This window comes from Suncus etruscus, chromosome 2 (genome assembly GCF_024139225.1).
Source record: "Suncus etruscus isolate mSunEtr1 chromosome 2, mSunEtr1.pri.cur, whole genome shotgun sequence".
NCBI lineage: Eukaryota > Metazoa > Chordata > Mammalia > Eulipotyphla > Soricidae > Suncus > Suncus etruscus.
In genome coordinates, this window is record NC_064849.1 from 40,682,337 (window position 1) to 40,707,859 (window position 25,523).

General features: G+C 40.1%; 2 protein-coding genes across 2 annotated transcripts in view; one reads left to right on the plus strand and one right to left on the minus strand.

Annotated features, from left to right (window-relative positions):
• Positions 1 to 2,803: 2,803 nt before the first annotated feature.
• LOC125999533 (small acidic protein-like) lies at positions 2,804 to 3,301 on the minus strand. The gene has a single exon (XM_049767616.1). The coding sequence runs from the start codon at positions 3,299 to 3,301 to the stop codon at positions 2,804 to 2,806; it is 498 nt and encodes a 165-aa protein (XP_049623573.1).
• A 909-nt stretch (positions 3,302 to 4,210) lies between these two features.
• NEMF (nuclear export mediator factor) overlaps positions 4,211 to 25,523 on the plus strand; it is a 66,554-nt gene continuing 45,241 nt past the window's right edge. Inside the window, exons 1-11 of the mRNA XM_049767022.1 lie at positions 4,211 to 4,321; positions 5,108 to 5,176; positions 5,332 to 5,434; positions 8,400 to 8,525; positions 14,635 to 14,783; positions 17,457 to 17,524; positions 20,912 to 20,998; positions 23,133 to 23,206; positions 24,307 to 24,377; positions 24,457 to 24,532; positions 24,989 to 25,051. Coding sequence (XP_049622979.1) covers positions 4,263 to 4,321; positions 5,108 to 5,176; positions 5,332 to 5,434; positions 8,400 to 8,525; positions 14,635 to 14,783; positions 17,457 to 17,524; positions 20,912 to 20,998; positions 23,133 to 23,206; positions 24,307 to 24,377; positions 24,457 to 24,532; positions 24,989 to 25,051 — 945 coding nt within the window. The 5' untranslated portion in view covers positions 4,211 to 4,262. The remainder of the gene's footprint in view (positions 4,322 to 5,107; positions 5,177 to 5,331; positions 5,435 to 8,399; positions 8,526 to 14,634; positions 14,784 to 17,456; positions 17,525 to 20,911; positions 20,999 to 23,132; positions 23,207 to 24,306; positions 24,378 to 24,456; positions 24,533 to 24,988; positions 25,052 to 25,523) is intronic.

The following is a 25,523-nucleotide window of genomic DNA, read 5'->3' on the forward strand; positions in this document are numbered from 1 at the left end:
TTCACTACTTGTGCAATGAAGAATAAAAGGACAATGAAATGACTTTTTCATAAAGTGAATGTATTCATGTTTGGATTTGCTGTTGTGTTGTTGTTGTTTTCTTTTTGTTTTTGAGGATACTTAATTCCATCTAAACAAATGTAACTATTAGTAAGGGTTTTCCTTTAGCGAAACAGGTATTTCCCCTTGGGTGACTGTAGTTCTGCCTTCTACAATTTCATCAAGCGTACTTTAGTTCTTTAGGGAAACTTTTTTTTTCTCTTTCTTTCTTTCTTTCTTTCTTTCTTTCTTTCTTTCTTTCTTTCTTTCTTTCTTTCTTTCTTTCTTTCTTTCTTTCTTTCTTTCTTTCTTTCTTTCTTTCTCTCTCTCTCTTTCTCTCTCTTTCTCTCTCTCTCTCTCTCTCTCTCTCTCTCTCTCTCTCTCTCTCTTTCTTTCTTTTTCGCTTAAAAGACAGCCATGCTGTTTAATGTGGTATGGGGACACTAGCCACATGAAACAACAGATGTAAATTTATTCTAATTTTGAGTTACTTTAGTGCCCATAATATATTAGTTGTATGAGAATGTCTCTATTTGTAGAGGAAGATCTTCCTGTGTAGTTATTTCATAAGAAGTTTCTTCTATTTATATATAAGTACCAAGACTTATAAACAATTCAGCACATTTAAAAAGCAAATCGATGAAAACCTTACTTTTTAATACTGGCCTTTCCCTCTTTTATATACTCTTAATATAAATTAGTCTTTACTACTACTTAAATTAGGAGTTAGTAACCTTACAGACTAGATATTTGAAAACCAGTGGTCAACGGTTTTGTTACAGTCATACATGCTATCTATTATCAAATGACTCATTTTTTTACTCTGTAGGCAACACCTATTAAATATAAAAAGTAAGAAACAAAAAACTTGAATGTCTTACATTGAAAAGGGTTCAGTGTAGACTACATAAACTAGAAATTATCTGTTCTAGCTGCTACATTCCTCACATTCTAACTTTTAAATGACAGGAATAAGTCTTGTAACTCCAACATACAAACACATACTTAAACATGTAGGAGTATAGTTCAATGAGCCAACAGGCTTGATTCAAATCCTGAACATGTTACAAACATTAAGAGTTTGAACGCATTTATTCAAAGATCTAGGCTCATAATGTAACCCATGTTAATATTCTATGTAACTACCCAAAAGCTAACAGCATCAGATGATTCTAATCTCACTCTACCAGCAAGAATAGTAAAATTAGAAAGCAATATCATTTTTTTTATCAGGGTAAAATAAATTTGTTTCAGGTACCTGTGCAAAAGATCTGTTCCTCATTTTAAGTCAACAAGGACAAAGGTATCACAACTATATATGGGAAACTGCTTTCTCTTTATTTAGGCCTTAGTAAGTATAAGGTAATTAACTTTGGTCACATATTACCCTGAAAAAAAAATTCAATTTTAAAGAGATAGGACCAAATAATCAGAAAAATTATTTCTTCTGTTAAAAAAAGACCAATTTTTTTTTTCTCAAAAGTCTAACATACAGGGGCCGGAGAGATAGCAAAGCGGTGTTTGCCTTGCAAACAGCCTACTCAGAGATAGCATGGCTGGTTCGAACCCCGGCGTCCCAAATGATCCCCCGTGCCTGCCAGGAGATATTTCTGAGCAGATAGCCAGGAGGCCAGGAGTAACCCCTGAGCACCACCAGTGTGGCCCAAAAACCAAAAAAAAAAAAAAAAAAAACTCTAACATACAATGTAATCCAAATTATATAGGCTGCTTTGGGAGCATAACATTCCAAAAGTATTAACAGTTGCAACTTCATCCTAGATGTTGTAGAAGTATTTGCTCTTGTTGCTTTGATCCAAAACAGTAGAGTTAAATTAACAAGTATATTTAAATACCTATTTTTCCACAACATTAATTTAGATTGTATTGGCAGCAGAAATATCCACGAATAGTTCTGCTATAACAAGCATAATAAAAGAACATTTTTCAAGAACACATCACAGTATCAGATACTTTTCATAAGACAAAAATATGAAAAAAAAAGATAAAACTGCTGCCATAAAGCAAAATCATTCCCCAAAACTACACTTAAAGGGGTAAAACGTAAGATCAGAGGTTTGATACAAGTATGAAAGAAAATTGAGTATTGCATTTATTTCTTATTTTATACAACTCTTACTCTTTACAAAAATGGTTATAATCATGTCCATAAAAGTGTAACCCATGCTATTTGAAAGCAAAAACTCTTCTAATTATTTAAAAGGGCCTTTTTAAATGTTTTATTTATTTTTAATGTTTTTTTTTAAATTTATTTCTTATAGGGGCCAGAGAGATAGCATGGAGGTAAGGTGTTTGCCTTTCATGCAGAAGGTCATCGGTTCGAATCCCAGCACCCATATGGTCCCCCGAGCCTGCCAGGAGTGATTTCTGAGCATAGAGCCAGGAGTAACCCCTGAGCGCTGCCGAGTGTGACCCGAAAACCAATATATATATATATATATATATATATATATATATATAATTTATTTTATTTTTTAAGGCTTACTTTTTTTTGTTGTTGTTGTTTTTTTTTGTTTTTGGGTCACACCCGGCAGTGCTCAGGGGTTATTCCTGGCTCCAGGCTCAGAAATTGCCCCTGGCAGGCACAGGGGACCATATGGGATGCCGGGATTCGAACCGATGACCTCCTGCATGAAAGGCAAACGCCTTACCTCCATGCTATCTCTCCGGCCCCTTTAAGGCTTACTTTTAATACAAAGACTAAGTGTTTGGAAGTTATGAACCACTGGATTTAACAAACATAATTTTATAGTTGCTTTTCGCATCTTTTTTGCTCAGTACCTTGGATTTTCTCTGCAGATTCTTCTTTCTCTGACTCTGAATCACTTTCAGAGTCATCTGGACTTTCAGGATCAGGTGAATTATCATCCTCCTCCTCCTCCTCCTCATCTCCAGGCACATCACCTTCTCCATCATGGTCTTCTACCTCACTGAAGCCAAGTCCACAATGCCTCCGGTATCCTCCTGATAATTCACTGTCCATACTTGGTTGATATTGAGGCTCCGGGTCTTCATTCATTTTCTTGTCTTTTTTCCCTGTTCTAAAGTGAGATGTTGATTTGTGATCTCCTATAACAAGACAACCAGTATATTCTTCCTTTCCTGCAGCCATGGGTCTCAAAAACATCTGTTTTCTTTCTTTATTACCTATATCTGCGGCCTCCCAATCGCAAGATCCAAGATCTTTGTCTGGGGATGCTGAACTCTTCACCCCGTGCAGATGGGCCTCCCTGGCAGCTGTCATCGTTCCGGGGACCCCAACGGGAAATGTAGAACCCACCAGAGCAATGTCACTCCAGAACGCAACGCCCCTCCGGGTAGGGAAACTTTTCAACTTAATATCTTGAATGTGTTTAAGGATGGATGAATGCATGTCCTTAAATGAGATAGGATGATGAGAGGAGATGTCCTTCAGTGAGATAGTAGATTTTCACTTTAGGTTTTACTTTATTTATAGTTAGATTTTGCTCTTCCCACTTGCGCTGGAGTCACTTAGGGAGATTTTGTGGGACCCACACCCTAGGCATCCACATGCATCCTTCCCTTGTTGATCAGGGTTGCACCTGTGACAGCCAAGCACTGCAGCCGGGACAAGGCCTCAAACCCTTGCACTATGCAATTCCTCTCTCCAAAATGCACTTCCTTTCCATGCATCCAAAACTTGCCTTTTTTTTTTTTTTTTTACTTTCTTGAACTTTCTATTTTTCTCTTCACTAATGTTGAGCAAAACATGTAACTTTCCAGGGGTGTATGGAACCCCTCCCACACACACCCATTGCACCCTCTCAGGTACCTGAGGCTCTCCCCCTGATATTTGAGGGAATACCCAGAACCCCACCGGTAAGAATCACAGAAAAAATAAATGGAAGAACTACTCCCCAGGAGAGCGAGCAGAGCCAGTGAAAAACAGTGACACATTATGGAGGGCTGGTTTGCCTCCAAAGTTAGAAGTCGCGTGCTGCGTACGTTTTCTAAAGAATACGGCTCACAGAGAAAAGTCGATCCATCGACTCTGAAGAACGCCGCGAAATGAATGGAAAATACCGTATTCTTCAGAAAAGCGACGCAGAACCTTTCTTCGACAAATATTGCCTCCTCCGAGCCGCCGTAGAGCGCCTCCGGCCGCGCCTGCGCAGAGGCGTGGCGGCGTCGAGCGGGGCTGGCAGGGAGGCAAACTGCGGTGGCGACCCTCCTCCTGCCCCACCATGAAGACCCGCTTCAGCACCGTCGATCTCCGCGCGGTCCTCGCCGAACTGAACCACAGGTTAATACCCTGGGGGCGTGCTCATCCGAGAAGTGGCGGCGACCGGAGCCGGGCGCCACGGTGGCGGCCAGGCAGGCCTGCCTGAGGTTTCCTTGGGCCTCTCCCGGTGCTGGGGACCGGCGGGGCCTGGGCCTGGGCCTGGGTGGGCGGACGCGTTGACAGCTTTGACTGGGACCCCGGGGTCTCTTTTTCCTCCAGACCTGGTCGCTGGGCTGGCCGGGTCGGGTCCGTTGCAAACATCCAGGAAAATAGCGCAGCACCAGGTGGATGCGGGACTCGAATCCACCCCGCCCCGCCCCACCCTACCCCACCCCGGAGTCGTCCTTTGCTCCCAAGGTTCCTCCGGATGCATCCCCGGACAACGAGAGCCTCGCTGCTGCAACTCAGTTCGACATATGAAGCCCGGATTTATTTTTTTCAGCTCTAGGAGCCCTGTCATAGTTCCCAGGACTTTACCATCCATCAATCAGGGCCCCTCTCCCCACCCCATCCCCCTTTCCAATTTCCAATCAGTCAGTGGATCAGCTATTGCTGTGTTTCCAAAACGATTCTCCCCCCCCCTCCCCCTCTCTCTCCCCCTCTCCTTCTCCCCCCCTCTAGAGGCCTCTGGCTGCCTAATCGATCGCTATGGGCTAGCGTGCTTGACGACCTTCAAGCTGACGTTATTAGCCTGATCCTTCTATTTCTAACCTGTACCCCCCATGCTAGACACCTTTCTGCCTATGGAACCGCCCAGGGTAGGAATAGGTCGTATCATCTATTACATATTCCCTTTCTCTGTTGCAGCTTGCTGGGAATGAGAGTGAACAATGTTTACGATGTGGATAATAAGACATATCTTATTCGTCTTCAAAAGTAAGCAGACATTTCTGGGCGTTATTTTTCATAATTCAACAAGATTATTGTGTGTGTGTTTTATTATAAAGTGTTTTAGACATTTATTTCGCATGGTGGTAGGATTGCTAAATTCCCTAAAGAAAGTTTGAGCTTTTTTGTTTTTCCTTTTACAGACCAGACTTTAAAGCTACACTCTTACTTGAATCTGGCATACGAATTCACACAACTGAATTTGAGTGGCCCAAGAATATGATGCCGTCTAGTTTTGCCATGAAGGTAAATGTTAAGTTACACTTTTTAAGTTTTGAGGCCCTGGGATAAGTCATAATAACTTTAAGCTCTTTAATTCTCCTTCATTGTCATGAATAAAGCAGAGATGAAATATAGATATTGGGATTAATAATAACGCTAGTTAAGACTAATTAACCATGTGTGCTTATTGTCAGGCACCTTTAGGTATTATTTTGTTGTTGTTACTTTAACTCTCACTTTAACCCCATGAGAAAGTATTGTCCACATTATTTTTCCTGGTTTTTTGTTGTTGTTATTGGTGTTTTGGGCTTATACCTGGCGATGCTCAGAACTTACTCCTGGCTTGGTGCTCAGGGGATCATATGGGTATTAAGAATACAACTTTGGGGGCTGGAAAGATAGCATGGAGGTAAAGGTGTTTACCTTGCATGCAAAAGGTTGGTGGTTTGAATCAAGGTGTCCCATATGGTCCCCGAGCCTGCCGGGAGCGATTTCTGGGCGTAGAGCCAGGAGTAACTCCTGAGCGCTGCTGAGTGTGACCCAAAAACCAAAAAAAAAAAAAAAAAAGAATACAACTTTGATCAGCTGCAAAGCAAGATCCTTACCACTGTTCAGTCTCTCCTGCTCCTTCTCTTTGATTTTTTTTTTTTTTTTTTTTGGTTTTTGGGCCACACCCTGTGATGCTCAGGGGTTACTCCTGGCTATGCACTCAGAAGTTGCTCCTGGCTTCTTGGGGGACCATATGGGACGCCGGGGGATCGAACCGCGGTCTGTCCTAGGCTAGCGCAGGCAAGGCAGGCACCTTACCTCCAGCGCCACTGCCCGGCCCCCCTTCTCTTTGATTTTTATTTTACTATTAAGTATAAAATCTTGGGGACCATACAAGGATTATCCACATGCAAGACAAGCTCCCTAACTGCTGTACAATTTTTTTTGTGCATGTGGTTTTTGACCAATATAGCAGTACACAGAGGTCACTTCTCTTTGTGTGCTCAGGAATCACTCCTGCTAGGCTCAGGGAACTATATGGGATACTGGAGATCAAACCTGGTTGGCCATGTACAAGGCAAGTGCCCTACCTCCTGTGCTCTCTCTCTCTCTGACTCTTGTACAATTTTTATGCCCTAGCTTTTATATACAACACACACTGAAAATTTATGTAACCAAAAGAAAGATATAAAATTAGATTTACCTAACTTTAATGATTTTGTTTGTTTGTTTTTTGGGCTACATCTAGCTGTGCTCAGAGTTTACTCCTGGTTCTGTGCTCAGAAATCACTCCTGGCAGGCTCGGGTGACTATATGGGATGCAGGGAGTCGAACCCGGTCTGTTCCAGGTCGGCTGCATGCAAGGCAAATACACTACCACTATGCTATCTCTTCAGTCCCAATGGTTTTTCTTTTTATTGGCTTTGGGCCATATTTGGTGGTACTCACGGAGTGTTGGTGCTATGCGATCTCTGCAAGCTGGCCACCCACTGTAGCCCCTAAAGGCCAATTAGTTTTGCTTCTAAATCGTTTTATAAACTAGAAATCACTTAAGATCTTATCTATATTATCTTTAAAATGTGAATAAGGGACTAGAGAGGTAATATAGTAGGCAGAGGCTTGCCTTGGACATGACTGACCAAGTTTGGTTTTTTTCAATAGTTCACTTTTACTTTATTTTTCAAGTGTTGGTACAACTTATACAAAAGTGTGTTTGAACTCTAGCCTACAACAGACCGGGGTTCCATTCCCCAGTGTCATATATGGTCCCCCAAGCCAGGAGCGATTTCTGAGCACATAGCCAGGAGTAATCCCTGAGCATCACCGGGTGTGGCCTCCCCCCCAAAAAAAACAACAAAAGACACCTAAAGATACTTAAAAATGAGCACACGTTTCTTTTCCTTTTCACTTTTCTTTAGAAATTTTGTTTTGTCATTGTATTATTTTATCTGAGGAGCCCTCTTAGCAATTTACACTCTTTATTTTGGGGGGATTTTGTTTTGGGGCCACACCTGGTATTGCTCAAGGGTTACTCCTAGTTATGCATTCAAATAAAAGAATTACTCCTGGAAGTTCCCCCAGGGGACCAAAAGGGATGCCAGTGATGGAGTTGAACTCAGGAGCTACACCCATCATTGTGCACTGGGTCACTTCCTGGTGGTTGGGGGACTGTAAGGTGTGGAGGACTGAACTCAGACTCCCTGTATGTAGAGCATATGCTCAGTCCTTTGAGCTATCTTTCTAGCCCCTATATGAACACCTATACTCATGTTATATACTCCTTTTTTTTTACCTTTGGTCTTTGAGTCACAATTGGTGATGCGCAGGGGACCATAGAGGATGCTGGGGATCAATCTAATGAAAGGCAAGCTCACTCCCTGCTCTGCCCTTCAAGTTAAATATTTTGTTTTTGCTATGAGAATCTCTATTCCTTACAAGAAGGCCTTTTTTTTTTTGGCTTTTGGTCCATACCCAGCATTGTCAGGGCTTAATCTTGGTTCTGTGTTCAGTACTCACTCCTCAAAGGCTTAGAGAACCATATTGGACACAACCTACTGTACTATCACTCTAGCTTTAATTCTTACATTATTCATGAGTCATCTATAATTTCACAGTTACCAGAGTTGTCTATAGAATACAGTTGTTCTGATTATCATCTGACTACGCAAACTTTTTTTTTTTTTTTTTTTTTTTTTTAGCTTTTTGGGTCACACCCAGTGGTGCTCAGGGGTTACTCCTGGCTGTCTGCTCAGAAATAGCTCCTGGCAGGCACGGGGGACCATATGGGACACCGGGATTCGAACCAACCACCTTTGGTCCTGGATCGGCTGCTTGCAAGGCAAACACCGCTGTGCTATCTCTTCGGGCCCATGACTACGCAAACTTTTATAACTATTCTGTTTGAATATTACTCATTTCTTTTGAATAGAAGAAATTTATAGCAACTGATTAGTATTTCACTTTTACTGTATAAATGCTTTTTTCTTCTGTTTCTTGCTAGTGCCGAAAACATTTGAAGAGTCGGAGATTAGTCAGTGCGAAGCAACTTGGTGTGGACAGAATTGTAGATTTTCAGTTTGGAAGTGATGAAGCTGCTTATCACTTAATTATTGAGCTTTATGATAGGGTAAGTTAAATTTTGGAGTAGGATGAAGAACTTATCTGTATTTGTTATAGTCATTTGGGGGGGGGGGTCACACCTGGTGGCACTTGGGTTACTCCTGGCTCTGCGCTGAGAAATCACTCCTGGCAGGCAAGGGGGACCATATGGGATGCCGGGATTCGAACCACCATCTGTTAGGATCAGCTGCATGCAAGGCAAACGCACTACCGCTGTGCTATCTCTCTGGCTTTGTTATAGTCTTTATTCACATAATGGAACTGTAAAACATGGCTGAGGCACATTATTTTGTTTTAGGGGGTATTGATATACTTGGATAATAGCTTTTTATGCAAGTAAAATGTAATTTTCTAGGATTAATCATCTTTTTGTTTGTAAGTTTGTTTTTGGGCAACACCCACTGGCAAACGGGTTACACCTGGTTCTGTGCTCAGAAATTACTCTTGGCAGGCTCTGGGAATCATAAGGAATGCCAGGAATCGAACTCAAGTCAGCCAAGTGCAAGAAAAATGTCCTACCCACTATGCTATCACTTCAGCCTGGATCAGTCATTATTTTATCTGGATATCAGAATTAAGGCAAAACAGCCATTTAAAATAACGTGACTTCAAAGATGTTCCTTCCCCTGTGGGCATCCAATGTGTTGGAGTCTCCAAGCTTGTTTGTCGGATTTGGTTGTTGAATTGTCATTACCTTTTTGCCATGATTTAGATACTTCAGTTTCTTAGTGCTTCATGCATTGTGTTTTTGTGTTAATACTGTACAGCTATTCATTTAACAGAAAAAAAATAACATGTCTGGGCCTGAAGAAATAGTGGATAGTATACTTGCCTTGCATACAGCTGACCTGGGTTTTGGGGCTACACTTTTATCTGCTCAGGACTTACTCTTGACTCAGTCCTCAGGCATTAGTTTTAGGGGGTTGAGGGACCTTATGGTACTAGGGATTGATCCTAGGTTAGCCACATGCAAGGCAAGTAAGTGCCTTACCTACTACTATCTCTCTGGCTCCTCTTTGTAATATCTTACTGGGGTTTCTTTGCTTCTAGAACATATGAGTTCATATTTTTAATCAAGTTTTTTAAATTTAATTGTTTTTTTCACTTGTCTTCCAGTTCAGCTTTCTTGCTTTCTTGCTTGCTTTCTTTCTTTCTTTCTTTCTTTCTTTCTTTCTTTCTTTCTTTCTTTCTTTCTTTCTTTCTTTCTTTCTTTCTTTCTTTCTTTCTTTCTTTCTTTCTTTCTTTCTTTCTTTCTTTCTTTCTTTCTTTCTTTCTTTCCTTCCTTCCTCCCTCCCTCCCTCCCTCCCTCCCTCCCTCCCTCCCTCCCTCCCTCCCTCCCTCCCTCCCTCCCTCCCTTCCTTCCTTCTCTCCCTCCCTCCTTCCTTCCTTCCTTCCTTCCTTCCTTCCTTCCTTCCTTCCTTCCTTCCTTCCTTCCTTCCTTCCTTCCTTCCTTCCTTCCTTCCTTCCTTCCTTCCTTCCTTCCTTCCTTTCCTTTCCTTTCCTTTCTTTTCCTTTTTTTATAGTTTTTGGGTCACACCTGGCAGTGCTCAGGGGTTACTCCTGGCTCTACGCTCAGAAATCGCTCCTGGCAGGCTTGGGGGACCATATGGGATGTCAGGATTCGAACCACCATCCAGCATGCAAGGCAAATGCCCTTACTTCCATGCTATCTCTCCGGCTCCCAGTTCAGCTTTCTGTTCTTTGAGTTTTGTTTTTTGTTTTGGATTCTACATGTAACTTAAATCTGTTAGTCTTTTATTGATTAAACTCACTTAACATAAGACCCTTAGGTCACATCTATATTATCACAGTCCTCAAGATTCCATTTAAATTTTTTTTTCGTTTTGGTTTTTAGGCCACACCTGGCTCAGGGGTTACTCCTAGCTATGTGTTCAGAAATCACTCCTGTCTTGGGGGACCATATGGGACGTCGGGGGATCAAATCGTGGTCTGTCCTATGTTAGCGTGTAGCAAGGCAAACATCCTACCACTTGTGCCATCACTCCACCCCCCAAGTAGTGTTACTGCATTATGTACAATGTATGTCTTCCATATTCAGTCATTTATTGCTAGACTCAAGTTATTTGCATGACGTGGCTATTAAAATCGAACAAAGTTGCAAGGTACAAACTCAGTATCTAAAACACTTGCTTTATTTTTTTGCTAAAAGTCATCAAAATTAAAATGTTCCACCTGTGGGGCCAGCGAGGTGGCGCTAGAGGTAAGGTGTCTGCCTTGCAAGCGCTAGCCAAGGAAGGACCTCGATTCGATCCCCCGGCATCCCATATGGTTCCCCCAAGCCAGGGGCAATTTCTGAGCGCTTAGCCAGGAGTAACCCCTGAGCATCAAACGGGTGTGTCCCAAAAAACAAACAAAAATGTTTCACCTGAAATTGCACCAAGAAGAATAAAATACCTATGTATAAATTTTGCTAAGGAGGTAAAGATTTCTATACTGAGGGGCCGGGCGGTGGCGCTGGAGGTAAGGTGCCTGCCTTGCATGCGCTAGCCTAGGACGGACCGCGGTTCGATCCCCCGGTGCCCCATGAGCAACTTCTGAGCGCATAGCCAGGAGTAACCCCTGAGCGTCACAGGGTGTGGCCCAAAAACCAAAAAAAAAAAAAAAAAAAAGATTTCTGTACTGAAAAATATAGGACAGTAATAAACTGAAGAAGATACAGAAAAGAAATACTGTTCTCATGAAGAATGAGTTTTGTTAAAATTTCCATATAACCCAGAGAAATCTATGTATTCATTGTAGTCCCTATTAAAATTACAGTGGTATTCTTTACAAAAATACAAAATCTTTTAAAGCTTATATAGTTTGGGGCCAGAGTGATGATAGCATAGCAGTAGGGTGTTTGCCTTGCAAAGGACTGACCTGGGACAGATCCGGTTTCAATCTTGGCATCCCATATGGTCCCCTGAGCCTGCCAGGAGCGATTGCTTAGTACAGAGCCAGGAGTAATCCCTTAGCACTGCTGGGTGTGGCCAAAAAACCAAAATATAATATATATGTTATATATATATATATATATATATATATATATATATATATATAAACCAATATAATATATATTATATAGAGAGATAGCACAGCAGTAAGGTGTTTACAGCCAACCCAGGAGGGATGGTTGTTTGAATCCCAGAATCCCATATGGTCCCCTGAGCCTGCCAGGAGTGTAGAGCCAGGAGTAACCTCTGAGCACTCCCGGGTGTGATCCAAAAAAACCCAAAAACAAACAAAGTTTATATAGATAACAAAGGCAACACAATCTTGAGAAATGACAAAACTAGAGACTTCCTGATTTCAGGCTTTATTACTAATCTGTAGTAGTTATAAAAATGTGCTGTGGGATTGGCCTAACATAGACACACATACAAATAATGAGTCTAGAAATTAATTCAAACCTCATTGGTGAATTAATTATTAAAGACAAGAATATACAATTCTGTCTTCACATAATATGCAAAATGGGAAAGAGTTTTTAAATAAATGGTGATGTTAAACTATATGGCCACATGTAAGAAAGTGAGAGTGGATCACTTTTATATTTTACACAAAGTGTAATTGAAAATGTATTATAAATGGGGCCGGAGCAATAATATAGCATATGGGGCTATTGCCTTGCATGCAGCCGACCCTGGTTTGATCTCCAGTATCATGTAGGTTCGCCCAAGCCCTGTCAGGAGTGATCCTTGAGCATAGAGCCAGAAATAAGCCGTGAGCATTGCTGGTTGTGGGCCACCCCCCCAAAAAAAAATAGAAAAGAATTTACTGTAAGACATGAAGTGGTATAATCCTAGAAGAAAACATGAAGTTAGCTTCTTCACATTGGCCTTACATATATATATATATATACACACACATATATACATACATATTTTTTCCCATGATAAAAAGTCCAATTGAGAGAAAAGAAAAATGTTTGCTATAGAGGCAGCTGGGGGTGTGGTAGGGGTGGAGAGGCAGGGAATAAGGTGGAGGAAAACTGGGGACATTGGTGGTGGGAAAAGTGCACTAGTGAAGGGACAGGTGTTGGACATTGTATGGCTGAAACTCAATCATGAACAAGTTTGAATCTCATAGTATTTCTCAAGTTTGTATCATAGTATTACATTAAATTTTTTATTAAGTATATTTTACTGTATTAATAATATAAATAACAGGTGAACAATAGTAACAACAAAAGTCAAAAGGACAATGAAGACAGACTAAAACTAGGGACTGTTGGAGCTAGATACAGAACAGTGGGCTGGGTACTTGCCTTACATGCAACTAACCTGAGTTTGATTCATGTTACCCTATTTGGTCCCCTGAGTATAGCCAGGAATGATCCCTGGGGGCAGAGCCAGAAATAAACCCTAAACACTGTCCCTCGCCTCCAAGAAAAATTAGGACTGTAACTGGCAAGCTTCACTCAACCAAACAAAGAGTAACTTATTTGATCTTTGTAATGAAATCAATAAAGATAGTAACATCACTTTGCCCAAGTAATTTCACACTTACTAACATGGACTGAAATAACAGTATAATAAAAACAAAAGTTACATACAATGTCTTACTGAAAAGGGAGAGGTATTGAAAAAGTTACATAGCTATTCAACTTGAAAGACTTAATTCTGACAAAAAAACTTTCTCCTTTCACTTCCTACAGATTTTTGTGTCTTATTTATTTATTTATTTATTTATTTATTTATTTATTTATTTATTTGGTTTTTGGGTCACACCCGGCAGCACTCAGGGGTTACTCCTGGCTCTATGCTCAAAAATCGCTCCTGGCAGGCTCAGGGGACCATATGGGATGCTGTGATTCCAACCACTGTCCTTATGTGTGCAAGACAAATGCCCTACCTGTTGTACTATCACTGACTTAGAATTCTATTACTGATTTCTATAGAATACTCAGGCAATTTTTGTTTAGCTCTGTATGTTTTCATTTTATTTCAAAATTGGGATTTTTAGTTTATATATATATATTTAAATTCTCTTTTATTGTTTTGGAGACACACCTGGCTATACTGAGAGGTTATTCCAGTCTTTGAATTCAGGAATTACTCCCAGCAATACTTGGGGGACAATATAGAATGCATGGAATTGAATTTGGGACAGCTACATGCAAAGCAAATGCCCTACCAGCTGTATTTTCACCTGGCCCTTTTCAATTTGGAGAGGGGGGAAATTGGGCCAAACTCAAGGCTTAAGACTTACACAATTGGGGCCGGAGAGATATCATGGAAAAAGCGTTTGCCTTTCATGCAGAAGGTCATCGGTTCGAATCCCGGTATCCCATATGGTCTCCCGAGCCTGCCAGGAGTATTTTCTGAGTATAGAGCCAGGAATAATCCCTGAGCACTGCTGGGTGTGACCCAAAAAACAAACAAACAAACAAACAAACAAACAAACAAAAACTTACACAATTACTTTATCCTCTGAGATCACTCCTGGTTGTGCTCAAGGGACATATGTAGGTAGTGAAGGGATCAACAAGTGCAGACAGGTGCCTTACTTTGGAGCAACTGTTGTACTTTTTTATAAGCCATTGATTTATCTTATTTATTCACCTGTGTTGGAAAAATGAAAGAAAAATTGTTCAGACCTGAGTTAAATGTTTTTTTCTTTTTTGGTTTTGTTTTTTGTTTGTTTGGTTTTTCCACACCTAGTGAAGCTCTGTTCTCAAGAATTATTCCTGGCGGGCTAGGAGGACCGTATGGGGTGCTGGGGATTGAATCTGAGTCAGCTGCCTGAAAAGCAAACACCCTATTGTACTGTACTATTGCTTTGGCTCTTGTTTCTTTGGGTTTTTTTTTTTGTGGGGGGCGTTGTTTTGGGGCCACACCTGTAAACGCTCAGGGGTTACTCCTGGCTCTGCACTGGGAAATTACTCCTGGCAGGCTGGGGACCATGTGGGATGCCAGGGATCGAACCTGGGTCAGCTGCACGCAAGGTAAACTCCCTGTCCATTGTGCTTTCTCTTCAGCCCTTGTTTTTGTTTGTTTGTTTGTTTTTAATAACTTCATTTCTGTCACCTTAATTAGGTTGAGATTACTTTTTCTTCCATTGTAATATTTTGAACAATCTGAAAAAAACATTACTTTTACTTTATTCCATTCCAGGGAAATATTGTTCTTACAGATTATGAGTACCTAATTTTAAATATCCTGAGATTTCGAACTGATGAGTCAGATGATGTTAAATTTGCTGTTCGTGAACGCTATCCAGTTGATCATGCTAGAGCTGCTGAACCTTCATTTACCTTGGAAAGGTAATATATTTTGTTACAAACTCATTTTATAGTACATTAAAGTAGGTCATCTATAAGAATATAAAGGAATTGTCATAAAATATTTTTATTTAAAAAAATAAAATAAAATATTTTTATTTAGATAAATTTTTATTGTAGATAACATAATTAACTGCATAGATAATTAAGCCATAATTTTGGGAATAGCATAAAATGTGATTTTAATTTTGGTATGACTTCAGTTTATGATTTCTTGGTTAAGTGAGGGGATTTTTTTTATTATTCTGTGAGAAGACAGATCTTGAGCACAGGTAAAATAAGATAGAAATTCTGATTTGGCTAGGAAAAGAGAGTAGGATAGAATAAAGTGCTGTGTAAAACTATTCTTCTATTCTTCTAAATAGAAGACTCTTTTAAATTAGGTCATACCTGGCAGTGGTCACTTCTAGCTCTGCCATTTTTGATTTAGTAGATCTGGTATATGACCTCAGGATGTTGTAAGTCTAACAAGTTCTCTGATGATGTTGATCTAGGGATTGCAGTGGTCCATACCATCTTTTTTCTTTTCTTTACTACTTTTGGGTCACACTTAGAGGTGCTCAGGGCTTACTCCTGGCTTGGTGCTCAGGAATCACTCCTTGTGGTTCTTGGGAGATCATATGGGGTGCCAGGGATAGAACCCAGGAGAGCAAGACAAGTGCCCCACCCAGTGTATTATTTCTTTGGTCTCAGGCCCACATCATCCGTAAAAGTTGTTATTGGGGGGGGGGAGGGAGGGAGGGAGAGAGAGAGAGAGAGAGAGAGAGAGAGAGAGAGAGAGAGAGAGAGAGAGAGAGAGAGAGAGAGAGAGAGAGAGAGAGAGAGAGGAGAGAGAGAGAGGAGGAGAGGAGAGGAGAGGAGAGGAGAGAGAGAGAGAGAGAGGAGGAGAGGAGAGGAGAGAGAGAGAGAGAGGAGGAGAGGAGAGGAGAGAGAGAGAGAGAGGAGGAGAGGAGAGAGAGAGAGAGAGGAGGAGAGGAGAGGAGAGAGAGAGAGAGAGGAGGAGAGGAGAGGAGAGAGAGAGAGAGAGGAGGAGAGGAGAGAGAGAGAGAGAGAGAGTATAAAGTGAATAAGATGTTTGCCTTGCATGCAAAGAACCCAGGTTCGATCTCCGGCACCTTCCATGGTCTACCGAACCTGTCAGTAGTGATCCCTAAGAACTGAGACAGGAGTAAGCCCTTAGCACTTCTCAGTATGGCCACAAACAAAAGAAATAAAGTTTTTTTTTTTTAAAAAAGTGGGGTGCGGAATGATAGCAAATGGGCAGGGTGTTTGCCTTGCACGCGGCTGATCCGGTTTGATCCCTAGAATCCAAAGTGGTCCTCCAAGCACCACTAGGAATGACCTTTGAGTACAGAGCCAGGAGTAATACTTGAGTATCACCATGTTTGACCCCTACGCCCCAAATAAAGAGTTCTAATTTGGCTGGAGTGATTGAATGGAGGAAGGTATTTGCTTTGCACATGGCCGATCCAGGTTCAATCCACAGCATCCCATATGGTCTTCCAAGCATACCAGGAGAGATTCCTGAGCGCAGAGCTAGGTATAACCACTAAGCATTCCCATATGACCCAAAAACCATTATTAATTACTTCACCTGCTATACAACAACATTTAACTGTTCATCAATAAAAACATCTTTTTTTTTTTTTGTTTGTTTGTTTTTGTTTTTTGTCACACCCAGCAGCTCTCAGGGGTTACTCCTAGCTCCATGCTCAGAAATCGCTCCTGGCAGGCTCGGGGACCATATGGGATGCTGGGATTCGAACCAATGACATTCTGCATGAAAGGCAAACGCCTTACCTCTATGCTCTCTCTCCAGCCCCAATAAAAACATCTTTTTGATGCTACTCATTGACACATCAATGATAAACAGTATGACTTGGTTGAAAAAAAAACTTCTGATTTTCCTTGAAAATCTGGTTTCACAGGACCATAGTGATCATAGAACAGGCAGGGCATTGGTCTTCCATGCAGCCATTCTGGATTTGATGCCTGGCACATATAACATATAGTCCCTTAGCCTGCCTAGAGTAATTTCCTTTTTTTTTTTTTTTTAATTTTTATTTTTGTTTATGTTTTTGGGCCACACCCAAAGGCGCTCAGCTGTTACTCCTGGCAGACTTAGGGGACCATATGGGATGCCGGAAATCGAACCTGGATCTGTTTTGTGTTTGCCGAGTGCAAGACAAATGCCCTACCACTTGCTATTACTCTGGCCCCAGCCTGGAGTAATTTCTGATTGCAGAGCCAGGAATAAATCCTGAGCACCAATGGGTGTAGCCCAAAACAAATATGGTGGGAGAATAAAAAATAAAATCTGGTTTTAATTGCCCACTTTACTGTTCAGTAACCTACTAACTTTGGATAAATTCCTTCTAATTCTTTTAGTTTGGAGGGGAGAGCAACATTCTCAGCAATGCTTGAGTAGTAGTAGGATCGAACCATACAAATCATCCTCTCCATTCATCTGAGCCATCTCCCCTATCCCTTAGATAAATTACTTTTATGATCTATTTTTATTAACCTAAAAATTGAATTAGTTCACCTTATATTTCTGAATATTGTGAAGATTAGGCTGCATGTGTAAATACTATAAATATGAAAGTGGTATAGGATTTATTAAATTTAAGATAGAGAACTATCTTTATTTTACAGATTGACTGAAATAATAACCAGTGCACCTAAGGGTGAACTACTGAAGAGAGTTCTTAATCCGTTACTTCGTAAGTATTCCAAAATAGAATAATAAAATATGAAACATGGAGGTTTTCAGAAATACAGTACAAAATATACCTTTTGGTCAGAACTGCTGTCTTCCAGTAAATTCCCAGAATGACCATCAAGGACAGAGAAGCACTAGCTTCTGTTTATTAGTTTGTTCATTTAGCCACATATAAGAGGGGCAGACATACAAAGGTGATATTATAGACATAAAGACAATGCCCGCAGATGTTTCTTTGACAAACTGGAAGGCTCTATACCTAGTCTTACCCTTCGTGTTGTTGTTAATTGCTGTAAACAAAGAAGGACAAGATTCTAGTTGAGAGAATTAGTGTTTGCAGTGAGCAAATTAAATACCTGAAAAGTTGAGATAGCGTGTAACAAATTAAACAGTTGTAAAAGTTGAGAAGGAAAAGAATTGGGTAAAAAGAAGCCAGATTCCCCACAATGGCTCAAATGACTAAAGCTCACACTTAAATGTGGGAGCCCGGGGCCGGGAAGGTGACGCTAGAGGTAAGGTGTCTGCCTTGCAAGCTCTAGCGTAGGATGGACCGGACCGTGGTTCAATCCCCCGGCGTCCCATATGGTTTCCCCAAGCCAGGGGCGATTTCTGAGCGCATAGCCAGGAGTAACCCCTGAGCATCAAATGGGTGTGGCCCAAAAACCAAAAAAAAGAAAGAAATGTGGGAGCCCCAGGATCAAGTGGCTTTTTTCTTTTTTTGGTTTTTGAGCCATACCCAGTTACGCTCAGGGGTTACTCCTAGCTATGTGCTCAGAAATCACTCCTGGCTTGGGGGACCTTAAGGGATGCCAGGTGATCGAACCGCATTCCGTCCTACACTAGCACAGGCAAGGCAGATGCCTTACCGCTTGTGCCACTATTCTGGCTCCAGAAGTGGCTTTTTTCAAAATCTCAAGCCATTGCAAAGTTCCCCAAGCACAGCAGCCTGTAATAGCTCAAGCACTTAGCTAGGATCAATCAACCTTTGAGCACTGGGTGTGGCTCTAAAGCACCCGGAAAATAAAAGAAGCCCTGTATTATGGAGGTGACTGAATGGTAGAATACTTGCCTAATATACCTTAAGTCTTGAATTCTATCTCCCAATTGTCTTCTCAACTGTACAAATTGAGCTATTTCTCTCGCCCCAAGTAAGTGTATTACTTAACTCTAGTGGTCATTGTAGTTAATATTCTAAGACTTTTTTTCAGTGTGACTCTTCAGTTTAATACCCATTTACTTTGTTGCTATTTTTGTTTTTTCATTTTGAGGCCACACCTGGTGGTGCTCAGGGATCATTCCTGGCAATTCTCGGTTGACCATGTGGAATGCCTGGAATCAAACCCAGGTCAAGGCAAGCACCCGACCAGCTGTACTATCACTCTGGCCCCAAATGTTTTTTGTTCTTTTGTCACAACTAACTATGCTCAGGCCTTGGTTCTGACTTTGCACATAGGGGTCACTCCTGTTGGGTTTGGGAGACCATATGGGGTACCAAGGATCAAACCCAAGTTGGTTGTGTACAAGGCAAACAAGTATTGTACTGTACTGTGCCCGCTATACTATTGCACCTGCCCCCGTCTTGTAGTCATTAGTGAATTTCACAGAATCTACCAGGTTTTCCTGATAATCAAGCAATAAACTTTTATTTATCTTATTTTTTATTTTTTGGCCACACCCAAAAATACTCCTGATTCTCTGCTTGAAACACTCTTGGCAGTGCTGAGAGGACTCTGTGGTGCCAGAGATTGAACTCAGGTCTTTATTATGCAAAGCATGCATTCAGCCACTTGAGCTCTCTCCCTGGTCACAGTCAACCATTATAAATTAGAAAAACGGGCTGGAGAGATAGCATGGAGGTAAGGCATTTCCTTTCATGCAGGAGGTCATTTGTTTGAATCCCAGTGTCCCACATGGTCCCCGGTGCCTGCCAGGAACAGTTTCTGAGCCTGGAGCCAGGAATAACCCCTGAGCACTGCTGGGTGTGACCCAAAAACCACAAAATAAATAAATAAATTAGAAAAACATTTCTAAATGAAGGAATCAAGAGGGCGTAACAGCAGGCAGCTCTCCCTGACTTCTAAACAGTAGGGAATAACTCTACCTCCTATGAAGTTAGAATGCATTAAAAAGGGCCCGGAGAGATAGCACAGCGGCGTTTGCCTTGCAAGCAGCCGATCCAGGACCAAAGGTGGTTGGTTCGAATCCCGGTGTCCCATATGGTCCCCCGTGCCTGCCAGGAGCTATTTCTGAGCAGACAGCCAGGAGTAACCCCTGAGCACAGCCGGGTGTGGCCCAAAAACCAAAAAAAAAAAAAAAAAAAAAGAATGCATTAAAAAGTTATCTTTTGGGCTGAAGAGATAGTCTGATTGGCTGAGTGCATGTTTTGCATGTGGGACTGGTCCCTGAGCACAAAACTGGAAATATTGGGACCTCTCCAGAAAAGGTGACTCTAAAGGGCTAGAAAATTGGCTCCGAAGGCAAGAGCTCAAGCTTTGCATGCAGGAAGCCTGAATTTGATCCCTAGTACTGTATGGTTCCCTCAGCATCACTGGGAGTAGCACTCTTGCACTGGGTGTGATTTAAAATATAGAAACAAAAGGTTGTTTTTATAGCTTTACAACTGCTAGTACAGCACATATGTATACATGTATGTATATATTTAGGCTTTCTTGTTATTTCTTTTTTTTTTTTTTTTTTGGTTTTTGGGTCACACCCCGTGGCGCTCAGGGGTTACTCCTGGCTCTATGCTCAGAAATCGCTCCTGGCAGGCACAGGGGACCATATGGGATGCTGGGATTCGAACCACCATCCTTCTGCATGAAAGGCAAATGCCTTACCTCCATGCTATCTCTCTGGCCCCATATTGTTATTTCTTTATGCTATTAAAATACGAAATATTGAGGCTAGAGAGAAAGATTGTTTTAGCTCCACCAGGAGTGATCCCTGAACAGAGCCAGGAGTAAGGCCTGAGCACTACTGGGTGTGGCTCAAAAAGCAAAACAAAACAAAATGATAATAACAGTGTATTGCATTTGCTAATTTTTAGAAACAAAATAATAATGATGGTATACTGCATTTGCTAATTTTAAGTGCTAAACAAATCTTTTATTCCTGGTTTATAATCCATTTGGTTCCATTCTATTGGTGTCAGGGATTAAATCTAAGTCTATGTATTCATTTAAGCATGTGCTTTGCTATTAAGCCACATCCCTAGCCCTATAATTCTTTTATGTGGTGAAAGTCCATTAAATGACTATAAATTTTTGTGTCTTCTGCAAGTTTATTATGTACTCAAGTTTCTGTAAATTGTTATTCCTAATGCTATTTCTAATATTTCCATATGAATTCTGTAGGAAAATACTAAAAATAATATCTTCTGATTTTATAGCCTATGGACCAGCTCTCATTGAACACTGTCTAATAGAAAACGGATTCCCTGGCAATGTCAAAGTGGATGAAAACTTGGAAAGTAAAGGTATGCCTTCATAGTTCAAGTATATCTATTAAATCTCTTTATTTTTCAGACTTCTTCACAAGTTGGGGGCATGAGGAGGAAAGGCACCACGAATGGCATTGCTTGATGAGCATGGGGGCATTGCTTGATCAACCCTGGAGTTTCTGAATTTAAAGCTTGCACTTCAGCCTTTGAGTCATCTCCCAGTCCCACAATTCTATTTTTAAAATTGGGGGAGCATTTAAATCACTCTTAAATTGATTTTAGAGGAACATTTAAATTTGCTAAAACTGCCCCCCTAAAAAGACAATAGGCTGAAGAGGTAGAACAACAGTGAAGTTGACTGCCTTGTACATAGCTAACTGCAGATTTGTTCTTTGGCACAACATACGGTTTTCCAGTCCCCACCAGAAGTGATCCTTGCCGAATATGGCTCAAGAAACAATAGCAACAAAATATTTGATGATATAATTTTTGTTACTATAATTGTTGCTATTATTTTGGAGTTGGAGATTGAGTTCAATAGTGAGCTACATGTCAGGCCCCAATTTATATCCCTTTAATAGTTAAACACCTTCTGAATTAGTCATACCTTTTGAGTATTTTGTTTGCCTATTTAAAGTATAAACGTGAAAATAAGAAAAGGGATCTGGAGCAATAATAGCACAGTGGTTAAAGCACTTGCCTCATCAGTAGCCATCCTTTTTGATTATTGTTACCATGTATTGTCCCCATACTAAGCACAGAGCCAGGAATAAGACTTGAGTACAGGTCAGTGGTGGCCTCAAAGAAAGAAAAGTTATTTCTGCCAAAGGTTTATTGAGTAATAAACTATAAAACATTAAAGCCATGGATTTCTTTCTATATCCTTGGCTTCAAACACTTTATCCCAGGTAATGTGTCATTTAATCTCTTATCTACCTTACTATCTTATGCTTTAAAATATCCTCTTTCCTCTGAATTTTTGAATTTTAAAATTAAGACAGTCACTGGTATAAGATATATTTGTATTTGTTTTACTTAGAACCTAATAGCATTATTTACATTTTTTTAATTCTGTGGATACTATAGTATGGCATTTGATGAATTAGGCTTTTGTAACTCTTTAAGGCAACCTAACCTAATTGCCTAGTTATGTTAATACAAAAATTTAGAGGAAAGACTTGAAGACAATGGAAGGTCTTTTAAAAATGTGATTATGCATTTTTGCTTATTATAAAAAAATTCTTGATTTTTGCATTCTTGGATAATATATAAAAATTCCTTTTATTTGTGTGTGTGTGTGTGTGTTTGAGTCACACCTAGCTGTGCTCAGATCTCACTCTTAAACTCTGCTCAGGAGTTACTTTTGGCAAAGCTATGTGGTGCAGGTGATTGAACCCAGGTAGGCCATGTGCAAGGCAAGCAATCTAATCTCCTGGCACCTGTATATAAAGTTTCTTAACATTTAGAGATAATTTCTGTGCTGGAAAGGCTTATAAATTACTGCAAATTTTATCTATTTAAGTATAATCCTGATCAGAATACTTTTTTTTTTTTTTTTTTTTTGGTTTTGGGCCACACACAGCAGTGCTTATGGTTTTCTTCTGGCTCTTCATTCAGGAAATTACTTTTGTTTCGCAGGAATCATTTGGGATGCTGAGGATCAAACTCAGATCAAGCATGTGCAAGACAAGTGCCTTACCCTACTGTCCTCTTTAGACTCTCTGTGTTTTTGTTTGTTTGTTTTTGTTTGTTTTTTTGTTGTTTTGGGGCCACACCTGGTGTTGCTCAGGGGTTACTCCTGGCTGTCTGCTTAGAAATAGCTCCTGGCAGGCACGGGGGACCATATGGGACACCGGGATTCGAACCAACCACCTTTGGTCCTGGATCGGCTGCTTGCAAGGCAAACACTGCTGTGCTATCTCTCTGGTTGTTTTTGCTTTTAAATAGAATGATAGTCATTTGAAATAGCAGCTTACAAACATACATTCCAGCCCACTGAGCTATGATTCTGGCTCTAATTTTCTTTTTATTTATTTATTTTTATTATTATTTTGTTTGTTTGTTTTTGGCTCTAATTTTCTTAAACATTTATTTAGTAAGCACATTTATTTTCTATATAATTAGTAATTGTTTATTAATATTTGATTGGCTCTTTTTATTCCCCTTTTAGAAATTGAGAAAATACTTGTTTGTCTGCAGAAAGCTGAAGACTATATGAAAATAACATCTAACTTCAATGGAAAGGTAGCACCATATATATCTGTAGACTGTAGCTCTATGAGCTTTTCAGAATGTAAAGGTTTATTAAAGAATCAATATATGTAATTTGGAAAATTGACATCTTTAAATACTTATTTGGATGTGTGTTTGTTTTATTACTGATGTTTTGTATTTTTTGTTTTATACCACCATTATAGAATTAATGTATCAGGGACTGAATGTTTGAAAGAGGAGATGCCTAGATCATCCTTGGCCCCAGAATATAGGGAAAAGAGAGAAGAAAAGAAATCAAGAGGGAGGAGATAGACAGGACGTAAAAGGGGACAAGGGTTAAGGAGATTCTGAGTACATCAGTGGTATAAAGAAGTGGTCAAGCTGCCCCCCTTTTTCAAATGAATTAAAGTGAATCTAAAAATTGTTCTTAGATCTGGGCCTGGAGAGATAGCACAGCAGTGTTTGCCTTGCAAGCAGCCGATCCAGGACCAAAGGTGGTTGGTTCGAATCCCGGTGTCCCATATGGTCCCCCGTGCCTGCCAGGAGCTATTTCTGAGCAGAGAGCCAGGAGTAACCCCTGAGCACCACCGGGTGTGACCCAGAAACAAAAAAACAAAAAACAAAAAAAACACAAAACAAAAATTGTTCTTAGATCTTTTAAAATTGCAGAATGCCAAAAAAAAAAAAACCCCAAAAAATTGCAGAATGCCTAAAAATGGGGAAACAGGGAACATCATATATAAATAATATATTATGTATCATTTATCTAATCACTAATTTTCATTTTATTATTTCCTTTGCTTTTCCATATGAATGAACTAGTATTTTTAATAATACTTTGAGTTTACAAAATGTCATTTTGAGATATGTCACATCATCAGATAGATGCAAGGGTTTGTTACTAGAATAACTTTATAAATTAAGTTTATAAAATTACCAGTCATAGAAAGTAAATCATTCGTAAGTATGGATAGAAATGAGTTGTGATGGGTGGTGTTCTTTACATGACTGAAACCCAAACACAATCATGTATGTAATTAAGGTGTTTAAATAAATTAAAAAAAAATAAATCACTTTATTTAAGTAAAAAAAAAAAAAAAGAAATGAGTTGTAATATTGGATTTTTATAGGGCTATATCATTCAGAAAAGAGAAATAAAACCAAGTCTGGAAGTAGATAAACCAACTGAAGACATACTCACGTAAGCATGGAAGATGCATTGATTTCCTTTGGATATTTATTAATGTTACCGAATATAATATAATAAACATGTTTTACAGGTACGAGGAATTTCATCCTTTTTTGTTTTCTCAACATTCGCAATGTCCATATATAGAATTTGAATCATTTGACAAGGTGAGGTTTCAAATTCTAATTTTTGACCAGTTACTATGATACTAATTGTTAAAGTACTATCAACTTGTTTTGATCGAGAAATGGAAATTTTCTTTGCATCCCAATGACTATAAATCTGGGCTTAAATATAACTAATCAAGACTATTAGAAATGTTTGCTGGCACTTTATTTCCAATCAGAGGCCAAAGATTTTAACTTAATTTGATTCTTGACTATTGAGTTATGTAATAAACAAGTTAGTTTCTTTTGGTGTCATACCCAGCAGTGCTCATGGGTCAATCCTGGTAGATTTAGGGCTCATCAGGGGTGCCAGGGATCAAATCCAGGTTGGCTGCCCACTACCCACTGTACTATTGTTCCAGCTATACACAAGTTATTTGACGATACTCAGATATAATATGTATGTACATTGAACTAAAAACCATAGATTTATTCTTAACTATTGTTTTTTTTAAGGCTGTGGATGAATTTTATTCCAAGATAGAAGGTCAGAAAATAGATTTAAAAGCTTTACAACAGGTATGTAATAAAAACAATAGTTTTATTTTTTGTTTTTGGGCCTCACCCAGCAATGCTTGAGAATTACTCCAGGCTCTGCACTCAAGAGTTACTTCCAGTAGTGCTGGAGGGGACCATATAGAATGCCACGGATTGAATCTGGGTTGGCTGCATACAAGGGAAGAAGTGCTGTGCTTTCTCTGTAGCTCTAACCCCCTTTTTTACTGGGTTTCAAAATACTCAGCATTTTTGTTTTTGTTTTTAATTTCTGGAGCCACACCTGGCAATGCTCATTCAGGGATTACTCCTGGTGGTGCTCAGGAGACTATATGGGATGCTAAGGATTGAACTGGATCAGCTATGTGCCAGGCTTGCACCTTACCTATTGTACTATCACTCCAGCTCTTTGAGGTTTTGTTTTTTTTTGTTAGTGTTGTTTTGGGGCCACATCCAGCAGTGCTTAGAGATTACTCCTGGCTCTGTGCTAAGGAAT

Coding starts and splice junctions, on each gene's coding strand:
- LOC125999533 (XM_049767616.1), bottom strand. CDS start 3,301: ATGACAGCTGCCAGGGAGGCCCATCTGCACGGGGTGAAGAGTTCAGCA.